The sequence below is a fragment of the Solea senegalensis genome, linkage group LG1 (assembly GCF_019176455.1).
Source record: "Solea senegalensis isolate Sse05_10M linkage group LG1, IFAPA_SoseM_1, whole genome shotgun sequence".
NCBI classification, from domain to species: Eukaryota; Metazoa; Chordata; class Actinopteri; order Pleuronectiformes; family Soleidae; genus Solea; species Solea senegalensis.
The window spans coordinates 8,702,038-8,728,082 of record NC_058021.1 but is presented as its reverse complement, the minus strand read 5'-3'; the positions used below and the strand labels follow the sequence as shown (position 1 = coordinate 8,728,082).

General features: G+C 40.1%; 1 protein-coding gene across 4 annotated transcripts; it reads right to left on the bottom strand.

Annotated features, from left to right (window-relative positions):
• Positions 1–67: 67 nt before the first annotated feature.
• pkn2a (protein kinase N2a) lies at positions 68–26,045 on the bottom strand. 4 transcript variants are annotated; one of them, XM_044038072.1, is made up of 23 exons: positions 25,694–26,045; positions 19,027–19,191; positions 18,356–18,491; positions 13,869–14,023; positions 10,683–10,812; positions 10,366–10,511; positions 10,075–10,288; positions 9,071–9,256; positions 8,793–8,902; positions 8,519–8,662; positions 7,845–7,920; positions 7,263–7,419; positions 7,022–7,181; positions 6,188–6,321; positions 5,372–5,447; positions 5,109–5,200; positions 4,626–4,802; positions 3,884–3,946; positions 3,713–3,789; positions 3,084–3,226; positions 2,864–2,971; positions 2,635–2,715; positions 68–1,987 (listed from the first exon to the last, which is right to left on the bottom strand). In XM_044038072.1, the coding sequence occupies exons 1-23, from the start codon at positions 25,712–25,714 to the stop codon at positions 1,784–1,786; spliced, it is 2,955 nt and encodes a 984-aa protein (XP_043894007.1). In that variant the 5' UTR covers positions 25,715–26,045; the 3' UTR covers positions 68–1,783. The 4 variants fall into 4 exon arrangements, with proteins under 4 accessions (XP_043894007.1, XP_043894016.1, XP_043893989.1 ...); XM_044038081.1 differs by having other exon boundaries at positions 7,022–7,148; positions 25,694–26,043; XM_044038054.1 differs by lacking the exon at positions 25,694–26,045 and adding an exon at positions 20,730–20,939.

Sequence of the window (26,045 nt, the reverse complement as noted above, 5' to 3'; positions counted from 1 at the left end):
TGTTTTGAAGAATACAATCTTTCACTTACATACTTTAGAACGTCAGAGCTACAAGTACACACAAACCCACTATTACAAATGTTTAATTTGTGCATTCATGGTAGGCAACAAACATTGACTGTAAAAAAAAAAGCCTTGTTTTTAACTGGGGTCATTGAGTGTTTGTACCATCCATAAAGATCTGTTCTGGCGACAACATGCACAAGCAAAGAATAAAAAAGAAAAAATATAACTGTACAACCTATTTATCTTTAAGAAATGTGAATAATTAAAACTGTTGATAAAATTAGTGCTTTCAGCTTAACTGTGTACATACAGTATGTATATATAATATACCCTGCCCTCCACTGTAGTGATTTTATATCAACAGGTCTGCAACGATAAGAGACAATTTAGATTTAGCATGCAAATTGACAAAAAGTCATCTGCTGTGTAAAGAACGTGGGAATCATTTCATTGGGCATCACGACAGAAACTTGGTGTTAACTTTTTAAGTGCCCTCCCCAAAGACATAAACTGGATTCACGTTCTAACAATTACATCACATTGATTTCAACACGGAAAAGATGAATTTGATTGTGTAGCAGAAACAATGCAACTCAATTTAGTGTTTTGTTTTTTTCTGTTATCACTGAGGTAAAGATGCAGCACATCGAGCACGGTCACCGACGACTGAACGTCCACAAACACAGAACTTTTTTTTTGTAACAGTCCATGAGGCTCAACTGAACTCAGCTCTGACACAAATTAATATCAAGTTTTGATTTTTATTCCTCAAAAAGATTCAGCACTTCAGAACCGAGTTCAGCTGAATATGAACCTGAAGCTGCAGCGCCACTAGAGGGTGCCAGGGTCTTACTTTTACATGACTTGTTCTGCTATTTGTAACAATTATTATCAATATGAAGTCATGGTCAATGGTTTAACAGGATATGTTACGTGTGCAGTACAGAGCTGACTGCGACTTAACGTGAATGTTCTAACAGTTTTGTTAACTGTGTGGATTATTTTAACTGGAAACGGGGCTTAAAGTGAGTTGTGGACACGGACTGAGCTCCATCACACGAGCAAATGTAGCGTGAGTTCTCTCACTTGGTCTTCAAGTCAAGAAGCAGCAGTAGTCGAGGATGTTTGTTGCAGTTCAGCGGAAATGCTCCGAGCAATTTAAAGTCACTGAACGCCAGACGCATACACGATGGAGGCAGAAATGTCAAAACTTTACAGCGAGAGGAAAAAAAAAACACGTCTATAAAAGCTATGGAGAGGGCTGAGCAAAATAAAGAAACAAAATGACATGACAATAAAATATATGACTGAATATAATCTGTACACACCCAAAAAAAAATAAACGAAGACAGTGACATTGAATAACATGATTGTGATGTGTTGCCGTCTTCGCAGAGTTCATATGAAAGACATTCTCAGTGGTCAGACAACGGACGCGGCGGCAGCGACGTGTGCAGGAGGAAAGCATCCCTCCTCCTTCACTCTCCAACACTAGTTTCTTTTGTTCCTTTCTTTTATTTAAAAAAAAAAAAAAAAAGTTCTTCATGTGTATTAAAAATGAGTCAGGGTCCTCAGGAGGCGTCTCAACTTTCTTCTTGATGGCACAAAGTATTTGCCCAAAAGGCTGGAGGAGCCATGTCCACTGCTGCTCCTGCCTTTGGGCAGAGGAGTTTTAAAAACATGAGCTACAGTCTCTGCTCTGATGTTGGTTTGTTGTTTCACAGTGTGTGAGTGTGTGAACGTGCGTGTGTGTGTAGATGGAGATTGTCACATGAAGCTAACACCAGTCAGCAATGTAATCAAAGTCAGAGAACATGTTCTGCTCGTCAGAGCTCAGCACTCGCGGTTCTCTGGGCGGAGTTAAGATCGGAGCCTCTGAGGTAAATTCATCGTCAAAGTTGCTGACGTCGTTGGTGCCCTGGATGGTCGGCACAAATGGCGGCTTCACCTTCTTCGCCAGCAGTCCGTTCCAGTCGATGTGCTGCAAGGAGACAGAGACGGTGACACTAGCGTCAGCTTTGTAACAAGCAACAAGTTTGACTTCAATTATGTCCTCATTCGCTTTTCTGCTGAGGTGGAGATAATGGTGCGTTCAATTTACATCGGAACTTCAGAATTAACCACATTCTAATTGAGAAAAAAATTCTACAAATGCATCTCAAGGCCTTTGTTAGAAATACCCGTTGATAACAATGCTCTACACAGTATTTTGCACACACAATGTGTGTGACTGACTTAATGTGAAACAAAAGACAGAAAATGTTAATTATATTTCAAGTAGATTGAATTTCAGAGTTAAAGGAACGCTCCGTCAACTTGAAAATTCTGTCTTCCTACTACGAGTGGAATGCACCATGAGCATCCTCTTCTCTGTTCATTAGCAATAAGCTATAGTCGTAAGATAATCTAAGCGGTTTATAAATTTGCACATTAAGAATAACGCAAATAAAAAGCACAAAACAACACTCTCAATATTTACATTAAGTACAACTTGCTGCACTGACTGCATGCATGTTGAATAACTTTGATAAGTGATCATTATTGACATTGGCATGTCTATTGTACAATGGCCTTTAGATGAGAAATAAAATAAACAGTCAGGGAAGATATCTTTTATTGGCTCCTTACCCTGAAGAACAGATGTTTCTTAACCTCCTCTGCGTCCCTTTCTCCTGCTCCAAGGCGTCTTTCTGGACTCCTTCTCAAAAGCTGAAGACAAAAAGAAAAAGAAAACATAAACATATAAAACTGATCAAGTCCTGGGAAAAAAAACACATGGGTGAACCCTCTTTATACAGTGAGTGGAAACGTAAGCAGAGTTTGCACTTTTATGAGGATTCTCAGTCCATCTACACACCCTCCTCATGATGGAGATGGCCTCTGTGGACAGAAATCGCGGGTAGCGTACTTCATCGTTCACAATGCTGTCAAAAACCTCCTCCTCATCGTCACCGGGGAAGGGCGACTGAGCGAGATGGATGAAACGTATTTCAGATAAAGCACAAACAGTATGATGGAAAACCAATCAGTCTACAGTTACTAAAAATGTGTTCAAATGTAGAAAAGTGCAGACTCACCTCTCCAACCAACATCTCAAAGATGAGGACGCCCAGTCCCCACCAGTCCACAGCGCGAGTGTACGACGTTTCAGTCAAAACTTCAGGGGCTAAAAACTCGGGGGTTCCACAGAATGTGCTGGTGCGATCCTTGAAACCCATTCCTGAACACAAAGCAGAGGCAGTTTAATATAAACTGAAAAACTAATCTGAACAACTCTTTACAATCTTAAGAATTTAACCAGTGGGACAAAGTGATGTTCTGTAAAGTTCCAATTTAAAGTGGGGGAATTTTTTTTTATCTTGAGCCGCTTATTATTTTCATGATCGATTATTATAAAATATTAATGTTGGAAAATATTTTCTTACATGGAAATGTAATGTAATATTCTTAAATGTCTTGTTTTGTCCACAAACCAGAATTATACAGTTTCAATGATTTCTTTGTCATAAGGAGCAAAGAAACCAGAACATATGCACATTCAGGAAGCTGAAAATACACTCAAACCCATAAATCAATTATCAAAATAGTTGGCAATTAATTTATTACAATCATTGCAGTCCTACAGGCAATAAAACACATTTGCCTTCAGGCTGATTTCTTTCAAAAGTCAAGATTCAAAAGAAGCTTTTAGGTTGATGTGATTTACCTTCTTTGCAAAGTCCAAAGTCAGCAATCTTTACATAGCCCTCTGTGTCCAGGAGCAGGTTATCCAGCTTCAAATCTCTGCAAAGAAATCACAACAAAAACAATTATAAACAAATTCTGTCCAAAACATCCAAATGCTTCTGATGGAGTTAGAATACTGCAAAGCTTTTACCTGTACACAATCTTATGATCGTGTAAAAACTGTAATCCCAATACAACACAGGCTGCATAAAATCTGCAAATGAACAAAACAGTCACTTAATTAGTTCACAACACACACAGGACATTGTTTAACTGGCAGTTTAACTAACTGCAAGGAGAAAAGAGATAAGCTATTTGAGACTTGAGCATGTGCAGCTGAGGCTTTTGTTAAACACACAGTATATTATTTTTGCCACTAGGGGTCTCTAAATCAACACAATAAGAGACAACCTAATTTGATGATGTTGGGAAGCAACGTGAGATCATGACAATCATTGTCCAGGGAGAACTTGCAACAAATGGAAATAATGTGGTCCATTATTGATATACGCCGCACACACACTGGCTATGTAGTAGTACCACATATTTCCTTTCTCACTCTGATGTTTCATTCTGGGTTTTTGCCCCAGATGTTACAGCTATCATACTCTGTAGTATACACATTGTACAGTTGCCATGTGCTTTACGGTACACAGTGAGGTATCGAGATGGTCATGCAGCTGAAGCTGTGGAATTCAGTCTCAGGACGGTTTACGGAAATACCTCATACAACCACACTCATTAAAATAACCTGACTGATCAGTTTAGAAATCTCTGATGCCGTCAAATGCAGAGTGAGAATTAACTTTGAATATTTAAGCCCACAAATAATGAAATAACCTTTAATTCAATGATTTACAGTGACAATAAGAGTTAAGGCTCGGGTCACTCACACGGCCCTTGGCTCAGAGAAAACATCAGCGTGGATGTGCATCATCAGATCGCCTCCCGCCGCGTACTCCATGACAAAACAAACGTGTTCCTGTGTCTGGAAACACGCAAACAGGTTGACCAGGAATGGGTGGCGGACGCTGTTGACTGTTTCGAAAATCCTTTTCTCACACATCAGGCTGCAGGAGAATAAAAAGATAAGGTGAGTCACGGCAGCGCCGCTGAATGACACGCACTCCAAGTATGTCACATTCACTCTGTGAGCAAAATAAACTGCTGTCAAAAAATAAACAAATAAGCACTTGCCCACGGCTGGGAGACAATGTTCTGACAGACATTTGTTTAAGCACATTTAAATAAACTGGATAAGATACTTTTTATTATAATAGTATAGTAGAATAGTAGCTTGACAGCACAGCAGAGGATATTTCACCTCACTTCATTACGTGACACACTGGTGTGAGTCAATAAAACAAAATATTTACCTGTCCACCTCATCACGGGCCACAATGTCTCCTTTCTTCAGAGCTTTGATGGCAAACATCTCACCTGTGCTTTTATATTCTGACAGCAACACCTGCAGGTGAAGGAAATCTTTATTTGCAAAACATAATGGACTACTCTGATGAAATTGACACATAAAAGTAATAAAGTGATAATAAACTTAACATAGCAATTAACTCATAAATGAACAAGACAGATATGTCAACAGATTTTTTATTTTGTAGGACGATAAAATATAATATACCTTTCCAAAGTGACCACGTCCGAGCACTGCCACACATTTAAAGTCTTGGAGACTGAAGTGGAACTGCTCTTCCTCCCTGGACAGAGATGATCAGTGTTTACATGACATGTAAATGTCAACTGAGCTGAACAAACAGTCATGCTTTAAAATACTGATGCACACAAATCAAAGCTACATTCACAATGCACAACGCCCTACACAATGTCAGTGTTATTTTTAACTGAAAGGAGCACGATGATGATTATAAATAGACACTAAAAAGCATTAAAGGAATACTTCACCGATTTGCATTTTGGTTTGTATTACTAGAATAGGGGTAGTATTTAAAGTAAACCTCAGTTTTTCTGTGTCAAGATATATCTTCATTTTTTTTTTGTTACATGCCCACCAGTGACACATGGTCCAAGCCTTGGTCTGAGGCTTGAAACTGCAACGTTAATTCCACACTTTTTAGACCCACTCGTAGGGGGAGTGGACCTCATTCCCAGAATGTAAACGGTGTCCGCCATCTTTGTTAACAGTTACACTAACAGGACCAAGTGTCACCGGTGGGCACGTAACAAAGAAAAGAATGAAGATATTTCTCAACTCAGGGGAAACTAAGGTTGGGAAACACTACCCCTATTATAGTAATACAAAGCTAAATGCAAATCGGTGAAGTACTCTTTTAACACTAGTGTTCGTGGGAATAATATTTGACAGCATTTTATAACATTTCCTCCTGCCCATTTTCCTTTTCAAATAAAACATTATAAAATGAACATGCAGCTTTGAAAGTAACACACAGAAAAAAAAGAAGAAGCAGCCCTCTCGTACCTAATATCTCCGTCCTTCTGGATGGCCGTGAGCTCCAGGTCCGAGTGCTGGATCTCCTGCTCATCTTCACCCAAGTCCGGTCTCACAGCTATACTGTTTCTCTTGTTCAAGAAGTCAAACGAGGCCAGGGCGTCCTGGAGAAGAAACACAAACCAGGAGAAAAGAAGGAAACGCCATAATAGACTTAATTAATCACAATTTTATTCCAAAAATAATTATGATGGATAATGGCTCAACATTGTGTATTATTACAGCTACTTATGATTTACATCTATTGTTTCTAATAAAACAAATATTTTTTGATGAAAACAAGAGAAAAGTCAGGGACATAATTATTGTAATTAATTAATATGGAATTAATTACACACAGGTAGATATCCCGCACGATTAACAGTTACTTGACCTTAACCTACATTCTCAGAAAATTCCCAAATGCATCCTATAATTTTTTTTTAATTATGCTGCTCACAGACAGACACACCTCCTTGGCAGAGGTAATGACAGTTATTTAGCAATTGAATATATTAAACAAATCAAGCTTCTTCAGTTACAAACAGCCTTACAAATGGCCCCAACAAAGATCAAAAATTAGTGTTTTTCTAACTGAGGCTCTCTCAACATAAACCTAACTTTTCAGGCTTGCTCTTCCTAAACTCAGGCTCTTCTCGTCTGCCTGGTTGTTGTCAGATGCAGGAGACGACATAAGGCACTTTTACTTTCACATACAACACTCACAGGAGCTCTGCTACTGCTCTGTTGTCTTCCATCTATGATTAAATCTGTTTCATTACGGTCTTATCGACACTTCTTGTGATTCCTGGAATACTTTCATACCTGCACTTCCTCCCTGTCTGGCATCTTGTCCTGCACCAGTGGTTCTCGGAGGTCATCAGGTACTGGGTAGTGTTTAGGTCCTGGGGTGGGTTCTTTGTCAAAGTCCAGTTTGGTCACCAGAGGGTCACTGAATATGGACAGAGACACAGCACTGACTAAGCTAGACACAGGACACAAACGCTATTGTTAATGTGTCACCTTGAACAAAAAAAAAAAGAAAAAGGTGTGTGTAGTGAAGTACCTGGTCGGTGTGGGTGAACCAGGCAGACTGCTGGGTCCAGTCTCAGCAGCCTGCGGGCTAAAAGAATTGGTGCTGACAGTTGGTATGGCTCTTCTCACCAGGCGACCCCAGGTGGCAATGTTGATGTTCATCTGAGGAGCTCGCAAAAAGGTTTTACCTGATGCAGATGAAGTGAGACAGACAGGAGAAGTCAATTCAAAGCCCATTTAAATTGATAAAGTAGCCACCCACAAATGTATGTACTTGTATCATATATCTGTTTAATTGGACTCATGTCCTTCTCCCAGTATAGAAGCCCGAGCAGGGAATGGATTTATTGAATGTGTGTCCAACTCTGTTATTCTAGCTGGCCGTTCGCCCCGTCAGCTTGTTTGTATCAGGTGGTATCTGATTCCAAGTCTTCGTACCATCCATTGCTGGCAGAGCATACACACTGGATTTCACCATATTTTTTCTTCCTCTGTCTATTGGTTTCTTGCATTATCTCCAGGCCAAATTCATGAGTACGCACAGAGCACCTAGGCCACTTTGAGTCCAACAGAACCTATACGTGTGTGTGTTGTGCCGACAGTAACAACTCACCTTGCTGCTTTGAGAAAATCTTCTTTTGTCTTTGTAACTTTGGTCGTCTTTCAATGACGGGATTGAAAAATGTAACCTGAACAAGAGAGAAAACAGGAGAGACATTTTTAGTTAAGAATCTAAACAATTTTAATACTATAGGGCTAATGCAGACATAGAAATGCAGGTTACTGTGCATCAATGAAATGTCCTCATAAACGTTAAACTATCACTAACAACAATGAATGAAGGTGACAAAAGATGGAGAAACTATTTTATATGCTTAATTAAATGAAGGCAAGCTGTGTATCTACACATTTCTTATAGATATAGAGAAATTAAAATAAAAGAAACCAAAGTCTTGTTGAACAAACACCAACTAGAATGAATAAGTGTGACAATGATGGTGCCGCTTGATCATTTTTCAACACTGGACATTTATTGACAACACTCACAGCAACATGCCCAGCTAAATCTCAAAGGTCTAGTAAAATGTTTATCTTTACTCCGCTTGATCAAAAAATCAATGAGGACAAATCAATATATATTTATCATGTGTGTTTTCAAATTCAGTCACTGAACTTGAAAATATCTCTCAACTACAGGCTGTTCATTTCAGTTTTCCTTTATTACCAACACCAAATTGCTCACTACCCTTTTATGGCCTACAACCAGGTGTGTGTGTGTGTGTGTACCTCAGCAAAAAGCATTCCCTGTGGCTCTAGGTACAGACACATGCCGTGACGCTGGTTGTCCAGGAAGTCTTCCAGCCGCAGGAACTTGACAGCACAGAGCGAACGCCAGTCACGCCAGTACACTGAGATCTCCAACTCACGAGACTACAGGGCAGCACGACACACACACACACACAACATCAAGTAGATATTAAAAACAAGGCTGTGTGGCAAAAGCACAACAGAGTCAACAGCATATATGAAGGTCAGGAGCAGGAATGTGTGTTTGTGTTACCCGGTCTAGCTCTAATGTAAACTTCTGGTCCCAGGCCTGGTTGCTGACCAGCCTCCAGCTTGTCTGACCAACTACCGTGTTGTCCAGCTTCAACACTGCACTGATCTCAGCTACACAACAAACACAAAAAAACATTTGGTAAGCATATGTTTACTAACAATGTCCCAACTGAGATATTGTTCAATTGGATTCACAGACAAGGACGTTTTATAGTTAACTGGTTTGAAACGTAACAAAATCACAATTATTTTTCTACTCAGACAGTAAGGCCAACTTACCGGAGAGCTCCTCGCTCTTCGTCAGGTTCCTTGAGCTCACGCCACGGTTTCTATTTGCCCTGCTGATGAAGGAGGAGCGTGTCTCACTGGGGCTCCAGCCGGGCAGTGGTACAGATGCAGCTTTGGAACGACCTGGGACATTTTCCAGAAGGTCCTGACAGCCCATGAGCCTGACGTCTAACGTGCCTGGAGATGAGGTACGGTAAGAAGATATAGATTCCTTATCACACATTATCTGCCTTGCTCCAGGTTGCTCATTTATCCCATCCTGCACAGTGTGAGTGGCATTCAAATTAGAAGACATGTTAGTAGAAGACACTTATTACTTATCATTGCTTTCAAAGAAACATGTTAGGATTGTCAACCGAGTCAACTCAATTTTAGGAAACCCTACTGACAGACCATCTCTCAATTTTTGCTTTTGACTATTGTTAAGATAATAATAATAATAATGATGATGGATATATTTTGCTAATGAAAATCTGTGTTGTCTACTTGTCAACAATGTTGTTTTAAAAGCAAGAAGACAGAAAAGGTTCTAAAATAAGCACAACAATGAATAGATTTGATGCACATATTTTCAAACAACAGAAAGGAAATAAAAATTAAAATATCAAGAAATCAACCAAAGCCAATACAAAATTTACAATCTTTGGTTTTGAGGAAGTGGATAGAGCAGAATAATAATCGCAGTATAACATTCTACAATAATAATGTAACACAAGTTCAATGACATAATGCTATGTTGATGCATTGTGGAAACACATTTCAAGGTATCACAAATATAACTGCACTGAATGTTTTACTTCAGATTTGTGAAATGTTTCTGTCTTGATATCTGCCAATAACAAAGTCTACAACCACAGTTTTCTTGTCTTTAATTATCAGACATTTAATCATTTTGGCTAAAATCACAGCCCCTGAATGGAGAAAAAAACAGAATGAATAATCTCAAATAATCAGTGCAGTATTGGGACCAATTATTACGTCCATGGTCCAGTTACCTGTGAGTGCAGCAGGTTTTGTGACGGTGCTGTACTGGTTCTGTGTGGAGATAATGCTGGATCTGGGACTGAGGACTGGAGAAGACAGCAGGGACAATTCTTCGATGATGCTGCTACTGTGAGGATGATTCTTAGGCAACTCATTAAGGCGCTGCTCCAAGGAATATCGCAGGAGGTCCAGTTTTTGATTGGACTCGGTAAAACGAGCCTGGGCCTAAAGAGAGTAAGGAAGGGGAGTGTGATGTGTGAAAAGACAGAGTGGTTTATTCAGAGAAAAACACAATATCTTACCTCTGAATGTGCCCTTTTTTCCGTGACTTTCCCTGAGCCCAGGAGTTTCATGACATTCTTGGCTCCCTCTGCTACAGCTGACTCTATCCTAGCATGGTGACATAGCTCCTCCACCCGCAGGTCTAATGGGCTAATGATGGGTTTGTCTGGGGGTGAAGGGAGGATGTTATTTTTCATTTTGATGCATCATTGTTTATAAGACTTTGAGATGGACTGGTGTGCTTTGTGTCAATTTGTATTAATATGCATGAGCCATTTATCTACAGAAGCCCTGCTGACTCATTCTAATCTATCACTGACTACAAGCAAAGACTCACCCATCACATCACTGTTCTCAAAGCTCAGCTCACTGGTCTGGCTGGCTTTGAGGATCTGCATCCTGATGAACTCGATCTTCATCTTGCTGTCCTGAAGCATCTGCTGAGCTGTTGCTAGCAACTTACGATCCTGTAAGTGAAAGGGAATAATGTCTATTGGTGGGGAAATATTGGAACATAAATACATGCTGACAAATATGCTTTGTCTTTCTTGGTCAAATAACTTTCCATATCAGGACAAATGACCCCCATCCATCGTCACTCATTGTGTTTCCTTGTAGTGAGCATGTCACACAAACAGCCAGGATGCCTGTTTGTGACCTAAATCAGAGCGAGTATGGGTGGTCACATGGAAAATCTTATTCACAAAAAGAATAACACACACACACATGCACACACAGTAGAGCTAGCAAACTCCACCCAGAATTCCTCTGAAGTTCAAATCCTGGTTGTTGATGACAGCACGCACAGGAAAGACCTCTGTCCAGCAGGCATTTCCTCTGTGACATCACGACAAGACTATTTCCAACTGGAAGGTGCCACTGTTCGCCTGTCTGACCATGGAAGGTCACTCACAGAACACTGACCTCCTCCTGTCAGACAGACGGTCGGGCCCATGTGACTATTTTATGAACCAGTTACGGACTGAGGTTTGTAAGTACCTATTGTTACCATGCTCACTTGCACACAAAATACAACAACCAAATACCTAATGTTCCTGGCTGAGTAAAATTTAAGTAGTCACATCCAATTGTGTTTGTTTTTTTAAATTGGTCACAATCCAGCAGAAATTGCAACATTCAGCTAACAAACAAATTACATAATTAGTCATTTTTAGGGGTGCTGGTGAGGTGTTTATTATTTTAATAAGCCAGGCTAAACTTTTCGCTTTGCTTCAACCCTTGATGCTTAGCTAAACTAACCAGCAGCAGCTATAAACATGTTTTCTAAATTGTAGATCTCATCCAATAAAGCAGAAACTTTGAGGAAGTGAACATATTTAATTAATTCCTGCAACAATAAACTACACTGACCTATTAATTATCTTGAGAAAGGGAAATCCCAGGAAATACATATATCAGGACCATTTAAAGATCACAGAGAAATTAAATGATGGGAACCAAGAGAAAAAAATATTATTATTATTGTTGTTATCATCACCAGCCGCAATTCTGCACTAAATAATGCTACCTCTGTCTGCACTTGCTGAGGTGTGTTTATTATGGGACAGTGGGACTTAGCAGGCCAGTTAAAATGAATCTGTGTGTGACGGTGGAACTGATGCAACCAAGGAGGTGATTTTGGACAAATCACCTGTGAAACTGGATGGACAGGAAAAAGTGCTTGTATCGCTGCAGCTGGTGCAAAGATAGGTTGTTGAGGATGTTGTTCATGGCTGTGTGTGTCCAATATTACCCTTAGTTTTCTGTGTTCCGTTCTTCCTCATGGAATTTATTGGCAGGCTTCATTGTGTCGCACTGATATGACATCAAACTATGTGTGCACAGCTTTCACAATCCGGACAACACCCCTACAGTGGAAGCGCAACAGTTCAGGGTGTAACGATCCAAACCACACTTTGGCGAGCTGAGCTGCACTGTGCCACTATTCAGAATGTCATGGCAGGCTGCCACTTGCTACTACAAAGTAGATTCAATTACTACTGATGGAAAAGCTGAGATGAGAGGCTCCCAGTACTGAAGCTGTTATTAGTTCACCATTACTGTGGGGGACACTCACTGACATTAGGCATTCCCTGGCCGTTAAACTTTGCAACAGAATTGTTAACCCTAACAAACCTAATCCTAACCTTTACAAAATATGATTAATAGGAATGAACAAAGAACAGAGCATCTACCTGAAGAAACCTCACATCATTTTGATCCCCACAGTGCACCATGGGTTTCTATTTACCTCCCCCACACATTTGTTCACAAATGCACTGTGTATGACACACACTATGTGTCAGCACCTTCTCAAGTTTCCTCCTCCCCTACAGTGAGGCTGTAAAAGCAAACCTGCCATGCATCATTCAAAGCATCTACAGAGTACAGGCTGATTCTCAAGTTGGCAATGGTTATGACCATGGCAACTTAAGGGAACACAACCATGTTTTTAGAAATAAAAACAACCCTTTTATTATTTCTAAAAACATACCTGGGTTCTCCTAAGTTATAAGTTCTAGTTCAGTTCTAGTAATTATGAATCTGGAAATTCTTCAAAAGTCTGTGGAACATGACACAACTATCCTCAATACACACTCCTCATCTTACTAGTAAGCCTTGGAAAAAGTGGCACAAGTAAAGAAGTAGGATTTGCATGATGAAGAAACAAGTATTTCCTGTGTTAGTAGCCAAGGGGGTAAATTCAGTCAGAATGGTGCTGCTGTGGGGAAGCAACTGGAAGGTCGGGGCAAGCTCACTTTTGAGCTGTTAAAATAAATCTAGTGTGTCATGTAATACCACTTAAAAAGGATTAGAACGTCAAAGGTACAATTACCAAAATGTGCAGTGTTCTTGGTGCCTTGTCTGACGGTGGACTGAAAAGTATATCACTAATATACTATAATTCTGGTTTATTCAAACCAGAATTATCCTATTATCTTATCAAAAAAGTCCTATTTTTTGATTTGGCAAAAAACTCTATGGGCTATGGAAAACCAATATTGCTACAATAGGGTCCATGAGGGGAAGACACACAAGCACTTAGTGTTTGTAATGAAAGGGTACATCTAAGGGACAGCTGATGATTAACATGGCAAAAAATGTAAACATTTATGTTATACAAATTTATGTTTGTTTTGTTTGGATTTGCCATGAAGAGGTAAGCAGACATGGCTTCATTTCAAGGGGTCACAGCTCAAATTGTTTAGCAGCAGTGATCTTAGAATCTTAACAATAACAACAATAACAACATTCCCTTATTACTATGAGAGATCAAAGTTAAACCAGGAAGTTTATTTGTGAATAATTCTCCATAATGTTCTCTTTGGCTGTTCTGATCTGTTATTTTTTTTCGTGATGTCATAACTTTGCCACATGTGTTGGTTAGGGATAATATGATCATAAATAAGTTAGAACTAAATGCAGAAGAACATGTCTCTGATTTGAATACATTTGGCAGCCTGACACAAACCAGTAATATGCTGAATGTCAGGTGAACCCGCCCCCTCTTCTTGAGTCCTACCTTGGAAGATCCATTCGAGTACATCTGAATCATGTTCTCTGCACCCTGTTTGACCTTGAGCTCGATGTCATTTTGGCGTTTCAAGGCTGCGAGGCGGCTACTGCTCGTGCACATTCTGGCCTCGCTGTTAGGGGTATCTGGGGTCAGAGGGCACTCTGGATAAGGTAAGAAAAAAAGTGCAAGAGTTAGCGTCCAAAGCTCTTAGGTAAAAACCACAAATACAGGAATGCATGCTGCTGGGGTCTGTCACAAATATACACCGACTGTAAATAGTAACTCTCATGCATGTGCTATATTTGGCTGCCATCCATTTAGAAGTTAGCTAAACAGTCCTGCACTTCTGCACAGTGACCAATAACTTTGCCAAGTAAAAACACATCAAGTAACAACTTCAGTTGTCACAGACTGTATCCAGAGAGAGGTGCCGTTTACAGTCTCATGAGGTTTGTTAACACACGACTCAATTTGAGTCATCTCTCAACACTAAAGGAACTGCACAAGTCAACAACAAAAAGAGCAAGAATTTCATATCAATAAATGGAGGAGCGAGGTGTAACTGGTTTTGCTCATCCATGATGATATCATTAAGTTGTATTATACAGTATATAAATACACTGGATATGTACACACATACAAAAAGTGAAAATGAAAACAAGAACCTTCTATTAACAGTTCTGGGTTATGAGCTCACAGCTTTGTTGTGTGTGTTTTTTATCATGTCTGTACTTGAAAGGTGCAGAGAAAACCCCTCCCCAGAGTGATCACTGCAGTGTAAAACAAAACATTCTCACACACACAGAAAAGGTGGGCAAAAAAACCTGCCTGACTTCTCCTGACTTGACTTGCAAGTTCTGTCTCAGAGTCTATGGTGCCGTGAAGGAGCACCTTTTAGAAATGGCACTATACTGTATATAAATACAGAACAAATACTCAAAATGTGCACTAGTCCATTTATGTGGCCTGGACTGGCAGCATCAGTGGGGTTTTTTCCCCAAATAACAATAACCCTGCAGGCACTATTGTGAGTCATTCACTCTAAATGTTTCATCGAAACAAGTCTAAATGAGTCATCTACGGACTGAGAAAGCGTTTCTGTTGAGGAGCAAGAGCGAAGGACATACGTCTTTCTTTTTACACCCTCTCATACAGAGAAAATAACGGATAAGAGGTCAACACAGCCATGAAAATCTGAGTGGGCACTTGTAGAGTGTCATATAAACGGCATGTCTGCAGAAAAGCTTATGGAACAAGGAGACTGAAAGTTAGAGGGTCTGAAGTGTCATGCGAAAGTAGTTAGAGAAAATGACAAAAGCGAGCTTAAAAACACATGAGTATTTCATCAAACCTACATTTGGGGCTTTCCTCTCCATGTATGTGGGAGCCAATAATTTAAAGACTCATCCCATCACTGCTTCTGAGCATGTTGCAGCCCACGCTGGGCACAAGGACAAGACGGTGAGCTACTGAATAGCTATGGGGCTGATGTCACTGTTGGACAGCTGACAAGGGGAACCCTCCCTCAGATTAACCCCATCTGTAACTGACAGGATATGATACTCTCTAAACAATTACATCATGATTGGGAGAACTTGAATTCAAAATGTCTTTAAATATAGCTGACACTTTAGGCCCTATTCACATGGAAATGGAACAAAACATACACAATCTTTTTCTTGGTCATTTTGAAAAAGTTCTCGGTAAACATGGCTTTGTTTCAGGAAATGTCTTCATCCACATGAAATGCCCAAAATTACTCTAAACTCTGTAGTACATAAGCTAGGCAGAGACAGAATGGACCAAGCCCAGGGAAGGAAGGAAAGAGAGAAAATAAAAGTTATGATAAAGGAAACAGACCAAACAATCTCCATACACAAGAGGAGGATGACGACAATGACAGCGACGGTGAATTCCAGTGCAAGACAGAGGTGGGACTATGATATCAATGTTTTCCCTTAGTAGCGTATTGGTTGTCTACACAAAAAAACACAAGGGTGGCGTTTTGAGATTTTCCACTCTGGGACCCGTTTCCAAAAAATACTGTTTCAGGGCTAACAAAATGCTGTTTCTGATAAAAAATGTTTTTGACAGACTCACCTAGACTTGTTTTCGTGTGCACAGCCACTTACATGTAATGTGATGACTGAAAGAAACTGATGGCGTAAACTGCTAATCTTTATAAAGCTTTTTTGACACTGAAATTAGAGGGTATACGCAGGACTTTTGAACCACGGTAAAGCTGCAAAAAAAAAGGAAAAGAAAAGAAAAAGAATTGTGCTGTCACTGACACGCCAGAAAGAAAACAAGTCATCATAGAGCTTAGAGATAATGCTACGGTGGGTACTCTTTTGCATCTTTTACTTCCTTAAACTGATAATTTAGATGATGCAATTGATAAAGTAAAAAATACAGAGGAATGTCCCAGGAGTGATTATTGATTAAATACATTCCCAGTGAAGGGCCACACAGTGGTGTAGTGGTTAGCACTCTCGCCTTGCAGCGAGGAGACCCGGGTTCGAGCCCCGGTTGGAACAAGGGCCTTTCTGCATGGAGTTTGCATGTTCTCCCCGTGTGTGCGTGGGTTCTCTCCGGGTTCTCCGGCTTCCTCCCACAGTCCAAAAACATGCAATGTGGGGATTAGGTAAATTGGACACTCTAAATTGACCATAGGAGTGAGTGTGAGAGTGAATGGTTGTTTGTCTCTATCTGTGTGGCCCTGCGATGGACTGGCGAACTGTCCAGGGTGTACCCCGCCTATCGCCCGATGTAGCTGAGATTGGCACGGCACCCCCCGCGACCCTCTGGTTGAGGATAAAGCGGTAGATGATGACTGACTGACATTCCCAGTTTTTTTGACTGGGGGGGATTGGGGTATAAGAAGAGTATGAGTTCATATAGTATGTGACAGAGAGACCTGTATGGTGACCCTGCATCCAGGCTGCCAACTACTGCCAACTACTCACAGGCAGAACATCAGAGAATAAGCAGGTGTGCCTTAACTTACTCCTGGAAGAAAAACACATACTGGCAGCTTGCAGAGGTAGTCCTTACTAACTTGGGAAACAAGTGCCATCACTTGCAGATTCAAGAGTTGTCTCATGACTGTGGAGCTGTGCTCAGTCCATCTCCATCATTTTGTGATTGCCAGCAACATTCCGCTGGTGTCACATCCCTAAGAATGAGCAAACTTGTTCATCAGATATAGGGTCGTTGAATCAGGCTAAATTTGCTACTACTTAAGATAACCCTTTACCAAGACAGCCTCCCTTCCCTCCCCCAACAAGCACACACACACACACACACCTCCTCATCTACTTCCTAATGTCAATTGTATCAGGAGATGTGATGGTAGCAGACAAAAAAATGGCATTCCATCTCTTCCTGAATTCGCCCACACACTAGCCACCAACAAAAAACTCTACAAGACAACTAGACAACTACCATGCTGAACGCACACCACTGTTGTAGTTAACTCTGCAAATTCCACTGTTGTAGCCAAACACACAGGAGCAGGCTTTCAACAGACTCGGAGGGAAACAATCGACAGCTCATTGTAACTGTCGCTGGAATGTGGAATGCAACAATGTCAGCCTCTGGAGAATGAGTCACCTACAAACCCTCAATGCTCTCAGTGTGTTGTGTATGTGCGTGCACATAGGTGGTGTTCTAACACAACACTGCCAAAATTATTTACTCTGTGATAAACGTGTCCATTTTAGAGATTGCTAAAGACAGGAAAACACAAACAAGAGTAAGGAATTATACCTAAAGAAAATCCCATGGCTCTTGATGAATAAGTCTTTAGAAATAATGCATCTCTGGTTGCAATCACATGGTAATGGCTGCATACAAACCTGCCAACTCAAGACTGGACTGCAATTGAGAGGGAAATTAACTATATTCAGAAACTAGCCTTTGACTTGAGACTACATAATGAGCAAACAATTAAACTGAGGAGATTTGATCCAGACACACGCGCCTGTGTTGCCATTTTAAAAATCACACTTTTAGTCAAAAATAATTTGGAAGGCAAGGCTCCTATTAGAGCTACAACTTTGCAATGTGTACAAGTATGCAGATAACTCCTGTATTCGAGTATTTGATTGAAAGGCAAAAAATAAAAAAAACAAAAGAGCAACAAAGAAAATTCTTATTTCCATGAAGCTAAAACTATTAAATGATTGGTAATTTGCAAAACAAATGACAATAATTGATTGCCAATCTGCTAAATCAGTGGATTTACCAAATTAAGAACCAATGTTATGACTTCAATCCTTGATACAGGTGCATGAGTGACATAAAGGCAGTTTACAGTGTGTTTAAGTGCTCCCAAAACGTATCGCACATGTGGATAAAATACCGATATGACAAAAAACTTAAGCATTTTCACCTAGACTCTATAGACAGTCCTTAAGTCAACGGTCTTTAATTCTTGGTTAGTGTGTAGTTAATACTTTGTGGGTGCTTTACTGCAGTGCTTCTGCTGTTACCTAGCAGTTCCTCAGGATCTTTGACCACAATGTGGGCATTAAGCTCCTGTAGCTCTTGGTGAAGCTCTTCAACCTTCTTATTAGATTTTTTCAGCATGTTATCAACATAAGCCAGGCTCTTCTTGTCTGTTGTGACCTGAGGAGAGAAGATGTTAAGTGTTAATCGTTTTTAAACTGTGAATGGTGAGCCAACATGGCCAGGTCTCACTTCTAAAATACATTTGTATATAGATTGACTTTTTTAAATGAAATAAAAGTAAAATGAATAAAAAATAAAACTGTAAAATACTTAACCACTTCTTTGAAGGTCCAGTGTGTGACATTTAGAATAAGAATGTATTGGCAAAAACTGAATATACTACCCAAAGTAAATGTTTAATGTGTATCATCACTTCAAAATAAAAATAGTTTCATTTTTGTAGCCTTCAAATAAGCCTTTTCTAAGTACTTTATGGAGGCTGCCATCTGGCACTGCCATATTGTGGCACTGCCACAGCCTGAACAGACAAGCCAGCCAGAGCAGAACATCATCCTTTCATGTATGCAAAGGCTAGCAGAGGAGTCCTCTGTTTATTATAATGTGCAGTCTGACCTTGAGGTGTCAGTAATTCTTACACGCTGGATTTTTAATAGAATGATGACTGTCTAGAAAACAAAACCTGTGATATTACCTTGCGCAGGTTCTCTGCACCTTCTTTGATCTTCAGCTCCTTGCGGATCTCGCGGCGGATCTGCTCCTTAATCTCATCCAGCTTTTGTTGGACCATGGTGTCGGACAGGTCCAGGTTATGTCCCAGACCCAGCCGCTCTGCCACCAACTGGCCCCGAGTATCCCCCTGGAAGACAGGAGAGGAGGATGAGAAAGAAATAAGAGATAGGAGGAAGACGGACATTGCAATTCAGGGGTCAGTGAGGGAGGGAAGGGAGGAAGAGGAAATTTGGATGCCAGAGAAATAGGAGGGGAGGACACACAGAGGTCAGTGGACCTTTTTTGCTCACTGACATTTTTTGAATAATTAGTAATTAATTATTGATGCAAACTGTCAAGGTGAAAACAAAACCACTGCACCGACTTGCCATGCTCCAGAACAGCTAAAGCTATGGTTTCATTTAATGCCTGTATTTCCGCTGTCATGACTGCCAGCAGTTAATAAGTGATAACAGGCAAAGCGCTACAGACAGCTGACATGCATCCTTTAAATAGTCAGTGGGATTAGAAGTCACTTCCTAAATGGCTTCAGCTTTAAAGATTAGCATGAATATAGTGATGCACTGGCTAAGTTCTGCCAAGTGATCAGAAAATATTTTAGTTTTGGAGGATTGTAAATAATCAGTTCATTCCACTACCTTACACAACTCATCAACTTAATTGTAGTTCAGATTATTTAGCATGTGGTTGTATGAGGTAGTGACACATAGTCAACACTGACTTCATCATGTTCACCCGCTGCGTTCCTCAGGCGCTGAAACCAGTGAGACACGTGGATGCTTGCAGAAGTTTGTGATGCTTTGTAAACTGCTCTTTCCTGACACCTAAGTCCATAGAGGAATTCAGGGATATTACATCACAGCACATTGAAGTTATAGATACACTGCTGCCTTCATCACCAAGTTCAAATGTGTTATTTTGTGACACTGCGATCTTCCTTCAGATTTACCAAGGTGACAAATCTACCAGTGGCAGCAGCAGCTCTCCTGTCCCTATGAGGAACAATGATTTTCTATATGGCTTCAGTGTAGGGGAGTGCTTTCAAACATCAATTTCCAGAGTAAGGGTCTCTAGAAGTGAGATAAAGCTGTAAATATATACTTATCATAGTTGGCCAAAACTATCTTTTTGCTTTCCTGGTGGCAGTCATGGTGGCCTGGTGGCCTCATTTCAGTGAGGGCAAGAGTTTGTGTGTCTCAGGCTGGTTTCTAGCACTGGCAGCATGCAGTGAGCGTGTACAGCAAAGTTAGCACTAACAGTGTCAGTACCTCATACAACCACACTTCAAAAACACCTGAACTATTACTGTGATGTTAACATATCTAATGTTGAATTTCAAGATGTAACATGACATGTTGCTTCCATGAATTTCGATGAAATGTCAGCTCTTCTATCTTTACCTCCAAGTCATCATCACTTTACAAGCCAAATTATAAACCATAATATAACACCTCACACACAGAACCAAATCCATACGTAAAATAGAAACCAAAGCTCATTGCACCCCGACATCATTAAGCCACGTTTGTGGTTAATGTGAAAATTACATTGACTACAAGATATCAATGCAATGCTTCTCACTTCCATTTAATGTTAAAACCACAACTTCCAAAGATGGACCAACTGAATTAGAAAGGATATAACGATTTTTAAATCCTGCCTTACCGTAAATTCGTCTGTTTCAGCCAACTCCATCTCTAGATTGGCATCTGAATAAACCAGTCCATGCATGTTCTGCTGACCAGTTAAACTAGCAGCATAGGAACTTCACTGTACTGTTGTCCAGGAGGAGCCATGATAACCTTGTCACAAAGCTAAGCTACAACATAGCTGACAGAGACTCATCCACTCTGCTTGTAGCTGATTTTCTCCAGCTCACTAATTCAATGCTTCTTTCTTACACAAACCATTGACATCAACAAGGAAGATAAACTGTCTGAGTAGTGACAGCCAAATCCCTCTTAGCTTCTCACTCTGTGAGGTCAGAGCAGCCCAGAATGGGATCTAATCTGACTGCAGGAAGAGGAGTGTGTCTAAAATTAACTCCAGTCAAAAACATAATGCAGGCTGTCCACTGTGGTCTCCCTCCTGGAAAGCAGCTAGTGGGGTGAGTACACCCGTACGGTGAGAAAACAGTTTAAGTTTAAAACGAGAGCACAGCATGTAAGGTACTATTGTGGAAATAAGCCAGTGATGGAGTCACAGAGCCTGATTGACCCATGTGTGACAGGTAACGCCAGCATGGCACAACAGACAACAGATGCTGTTAAACATCTACTATTGAAAATTACAACACAGGATAAAGGGAACCTCTTAACAGCAATATGGAGACATTGTTGATAAAGAGGGTTGATAGTGAAATGTTAAGTGCAAAGAACACAATTCATCCAAGGTGTAAAACACAAGCATACCTGCTTGTGTTTTAGCTTTGTGTACATAGTACTGAGGTGAGGTTGACCACCTCACCTCAGTCAAAGAGGTAACATTGTTCATCTACATTCTCTGTATGAAAAGATGCCATATTCCTGAAAAAAACTCTAAATTTAACCACTTGGATTGTATTATGTTTTTATTGATCATGAGAGGAGTTGCATTCAAATCTATGAATACCTCAGCTTAACCCGCTACTGGAGGGAAAACCCTAAAATGATCTCATCTCCAATTGATTTATTTTGTGAAATTACATCATATTCAGTTTAAAGGATTTCCATGGGTTCAGTCATGCCTTCACTAGCCCTTGTAAAACCCCTCCCTCTCCTCTCTATAGGTGATCACTTCAGAGGAAGCTATAGTTTGCACATATCCTGGTCCAGAGCCCCCTCAGTGACTCACAGGTAAAGTGGAGGTCACAACCCCTGGAAGTGACAGAGCAATGTGCATTCTCTTCTTTAACTCACACCCCTGCAAAACTTGTTTGCATTATAACTCTGTTTGCCCAGTGTGGACAACATGAGGACACCCAAAAGGACCTATTTCACTGCTGAACAATGCAAGGAAATCCACAAAAAGGCAATCAGATAAGGTGAAGATAAATCAGCTAGTAGACCTTCAAGGCCTGTGGTTAAATTTGAGATCAAACAGAGAAACTAAACTCAAATAAAAGAGCAGGTGGCCATTTGCAGGATTGGTTTCAACTCTGGTTTCTCTGAAACTCAAACACTTCCTCCAGTTGTTTTTTTTTTTTTTTACATTTAAAGCCCTCAAATTTCTTGCTGCTTGTATGTATTACCAAGTCGGGGGAATGAGACCAATCCAAGGACTTAAGACCTATTAGGTTCAAACACAAGTAAAGCAGGAATTGTAAGCAAATGTTTCCACGCACAGTACAATGGCTACAGTTTATGATGGATGGAGGGAACTTGTACTTGTCACTGTGGCTGTGCTTGCTGTTCTGTGCAATGTCCAAAGCTCACAATGTAATGAAAAGACAATCTGACACATTTTATCTACACATGCTGTTTAATATAAAAAAAATCAAAGGGACTACATAATTTATTTAAATTATTGAATAAAGAAACAGTAACGTTTTAGTTAAGTGACAGCTATTATCTACACATGCGTTTTACAGCACTCTTTTAGTGCCTAAGACATGAAAGGAAACTGTTAGGTAAAAGCAAACATTAGGTCTGAACCTCAAGTGTAAGTAGGTTAACTTGATCTTTCAGTTTGAAAGCTCCAAGTCCAACAACAAGAGTACAATGCAGACAATTGGACAATGGAAAAGTTGAGGCTACTTTACAGATTTGCCTTTAGGAAAAAAAAGAAAGAAAAAAGAGAAACAACCCCATGTCATCTCAGCCTACAACCTAACACCCAACAGTCTTACCCCACAGCTGGTGCTGGTGAGTATTTGTCATAGAAATAGCAACACAGGCTAAATAAAAAAGGATAGATCCTCACACCCTCTCAAAGTAATGTCTTAGACCTTAATTCAATGTTGATGGCCAATTCTGAGCTAGACAATATAGAACAACAAATGTATTCTGTGACGCTGCATTGTCACAGACAAGTCTTAAACTACTGAGCACCAATTTCTCTGCTGAGTTGTTATGTTTATGTTAAGATGACTAAACATAGACATATTTGTTAATAATTAAAATATTCAAACTGCATAACGGCCTTTAGAAACACAGCACAGGCCCAAGCTTGTGTTATTGTTTGTGTTGTGCAATGTATCACCTGTCAGTGACAAACATAATCCTCACAGTCCAAACACACTCAGATTTTTCAACTCATTATTTCAAAAGCACTGAGGGTGTGAACGGATGCATGTTAATTACACATACATATTTAATCATTAATCAAGTACAGTAGATTAGTTCACAAATGCTAAAGTGGTATTTGTCTATTTAGCGATTTGCTGTTACCAATTCATATCTAAGAATTTTTAAAAAAAAAATCTTTTAGACTTAAATAGATACTGTTTATGTATGCATGAAGGTCTCTTGGGTAATGTGATTAGAACTAAATTAATTTTGTATTTGTTCCTCCCCATATGTTCTTGCTAATTAATATGATTGATCTTCAATCTGTTTATAATTTTTTTTTCATTCAACAAATTACCGATAAGTGGTGTTTACTGGCATCTGACATCTGCAATGTTGCATTACAACTTTATTGTTTAGCAGACATGCACAGGTCATTGCGCAGAACATCAGTTTGATCATTATAAATGGAATTTAGTTTTGCATCCATTTACCTCAATTTGATATTTTTGTTAAAATGTTTTTGACAAGTTTGTCTGACTGTCTGTCTGTCTGTTAGCACCAGAACTCAAAAAGTAAGGCACTGATTTTAATTTACTTAACCAGTGATGCAGGTTATGGCCCAAGGAAGAAAGGATTACATTTTGGTGGTGAGCCAGGTGCAAGAAAGCGGGTGGTCCTGGGTTTTTTCTCTCGTTTATCAGCCAGATTTAATCACATCTCCCACTCAGACTTAAGTGTTATACTTATCATGTGTGTAATGAGCATCAAAAAAGAGAATATCTTCACCCATTAATAATACTTAGGAGACAGGTGGTCTAGATTGAACTTGCAGAGTACGCTATTTCTACCACTGCGGTCCTTCAATCAAATTTTTTTTGAAAGGTTATTGTAATTTGATGACAACGGGAAGCAGCGTGGGATCATGGGAATTGTCAGGTTGTCTGGGGAGCACTTCAACAGCAAATGGCAATGAGCATTCATAATTAATTAGTACAAATTCACACAATTTATACCTATATATATATATATATATAACTATATGTAAAAAACATTAAAGACAGCACACTGGCTAATAAGTAGTATCAAATATTTCCTTTCTCACTGTTTCACAGGGGGTTTGCCCCACACATTATGTTGATGGATGATGTCATGAGAACTCGATTAATAAGAAGTGGTCTGCTACCCTGAAGAGAAATATTGATTTCTATGGATTTAAACTGTGTTGGAAATGTTTTGGCTGATTTAAGTATGTTACTCAACAGTTGACAGTTTCACCATGCTGGGTCCTCCATACATGTCACTTACATGAAGCAATAGAACTGTAATTAAAATGAATGTTAACATTAGGCAACATAAGCCATTCTCTCAGTTATCCAACTCAGTTGCAGCATCACAGTTCGTCACCACCTGTAGCTTCAGTGATCAGTTCCAGTCTGCACCAGTCCTGGCAGACACATTAATGAAATACCAAAATACAGGTGTCAGCTTTGTTATCTACTGTGTGTGTATTCTCCTGAAATACACACACACACTAGCTCCCATGTTCTAAAGATAAGTAATAGTCAGACTGGTCTTTGCTTTAACTTTTTTTTTTCCTTCTTCTTTATAAAGCACTGCTTGACCACAAATACACCGATTAAGTTCTGGGTGAGCTGAAACACTTTGACAGTATTTTCGGTCAGAAGATCAATTTCCAAATCTGACGTCACTCCAATGATATCACATTATTCAATGAGTCATGACTGCTCATGGACTAAGATGAGACTTGACTGTGATGCACACTTTGACTTAATCCCGTTTTAAAAGGTATAAAAAAAAGGTGCATTTGCTTGTCAGAAATGACATTTCCTGATTTTCGTTCCTCACGTAGGTGGCATGTTTTGGGCTCACCCGGGCTGTAACGTGTTTAATAAAACTTTCCGTCAAGGAAACTTACTCTACACAAAAAAACAATGGTATTTCTTTTTACTCTAATAAATACACACAGCCTAACTGCTATACAATCCTGCGTGTAAATAGACAGTGTTTATATTGCAGCAGAACCACGCAAGTTAACTTACTGGTATTAACCTCAAAGTCCAACCTTTTTCTTTACAAGAACCAAATCAAGTTAACGTTGAATACGCTCCCAGCGGTGGCCGCTTCGTTAATTCACACAACAAACTATGCACAAAATAAATAGCCGGTTTTAAAAGTGGGACATGTCAGGATAGGTTGAGTTTGGATAATTGTTTCCCAGGCCTCGATCCATGGATATATCCCAGACAGACTTTTGGGATCTAGCAGAGGCTTTCCGCTTAAATACAACACCATAAACTCGCCCCAACTAAACTTCCATGGAATGAAAGTGTTCGCTGACTCATAATTGAAACTTTGGAGCAAGTTTTCGCACTTTTAACAACCGTTGTCAACTTTTCCTACCTGCACGGAATCGGCGGCCATCTTGCTTTTCGCCTTTGAATCAAATCCTACGGGGAGAGAGAGGAGGGGAGGTGGAAGTCCAAAAACAAGCCTTGTTTTAACTTTCCCTCTCTAATGACAAAAAGACGGGGCTATTTGGACCAAACCGTCGGTCGTCTCGGGCACACGGGCCTTCCCATGTCGTCTTTACGCTTTTATCCGCGCTCACGCCGTTCCGGAGGGGTCCTGCAGGGCGGACTGGTGGTCATAAACACAGAAAAGCTGAGGCATAAATCTGTCCGAGCGCCGTTGGAGAAAGAGGCGGTGGTTAGGGTGGAAGAGACCGCCCCGCGGTGCTGCACTGATCCTCCTG

Coding starts and splice junctions, on each gene's coding strand:
- pkn2a (XM_044038054.1), bottom strand. CDS start 20,795: ATGCATGGACTGGTTTATTCAGATGCCAATCTAGAGATGGAGTTGGCT. Junction 10,289..10,365: donor AAAAAAGGGCACATTCAGAG/GTAAGATATTGT, acceptor TACTCTCTTTAG/GCCCAGGCTCGTTTTACCGA. Junction 3,790..3,883: donor GATCATAAGATTGTGTACAG/GTAAAAGCTTTG, acceptor ATTTCTTTGCAG/AGATTTGAAGCTGGATAACC.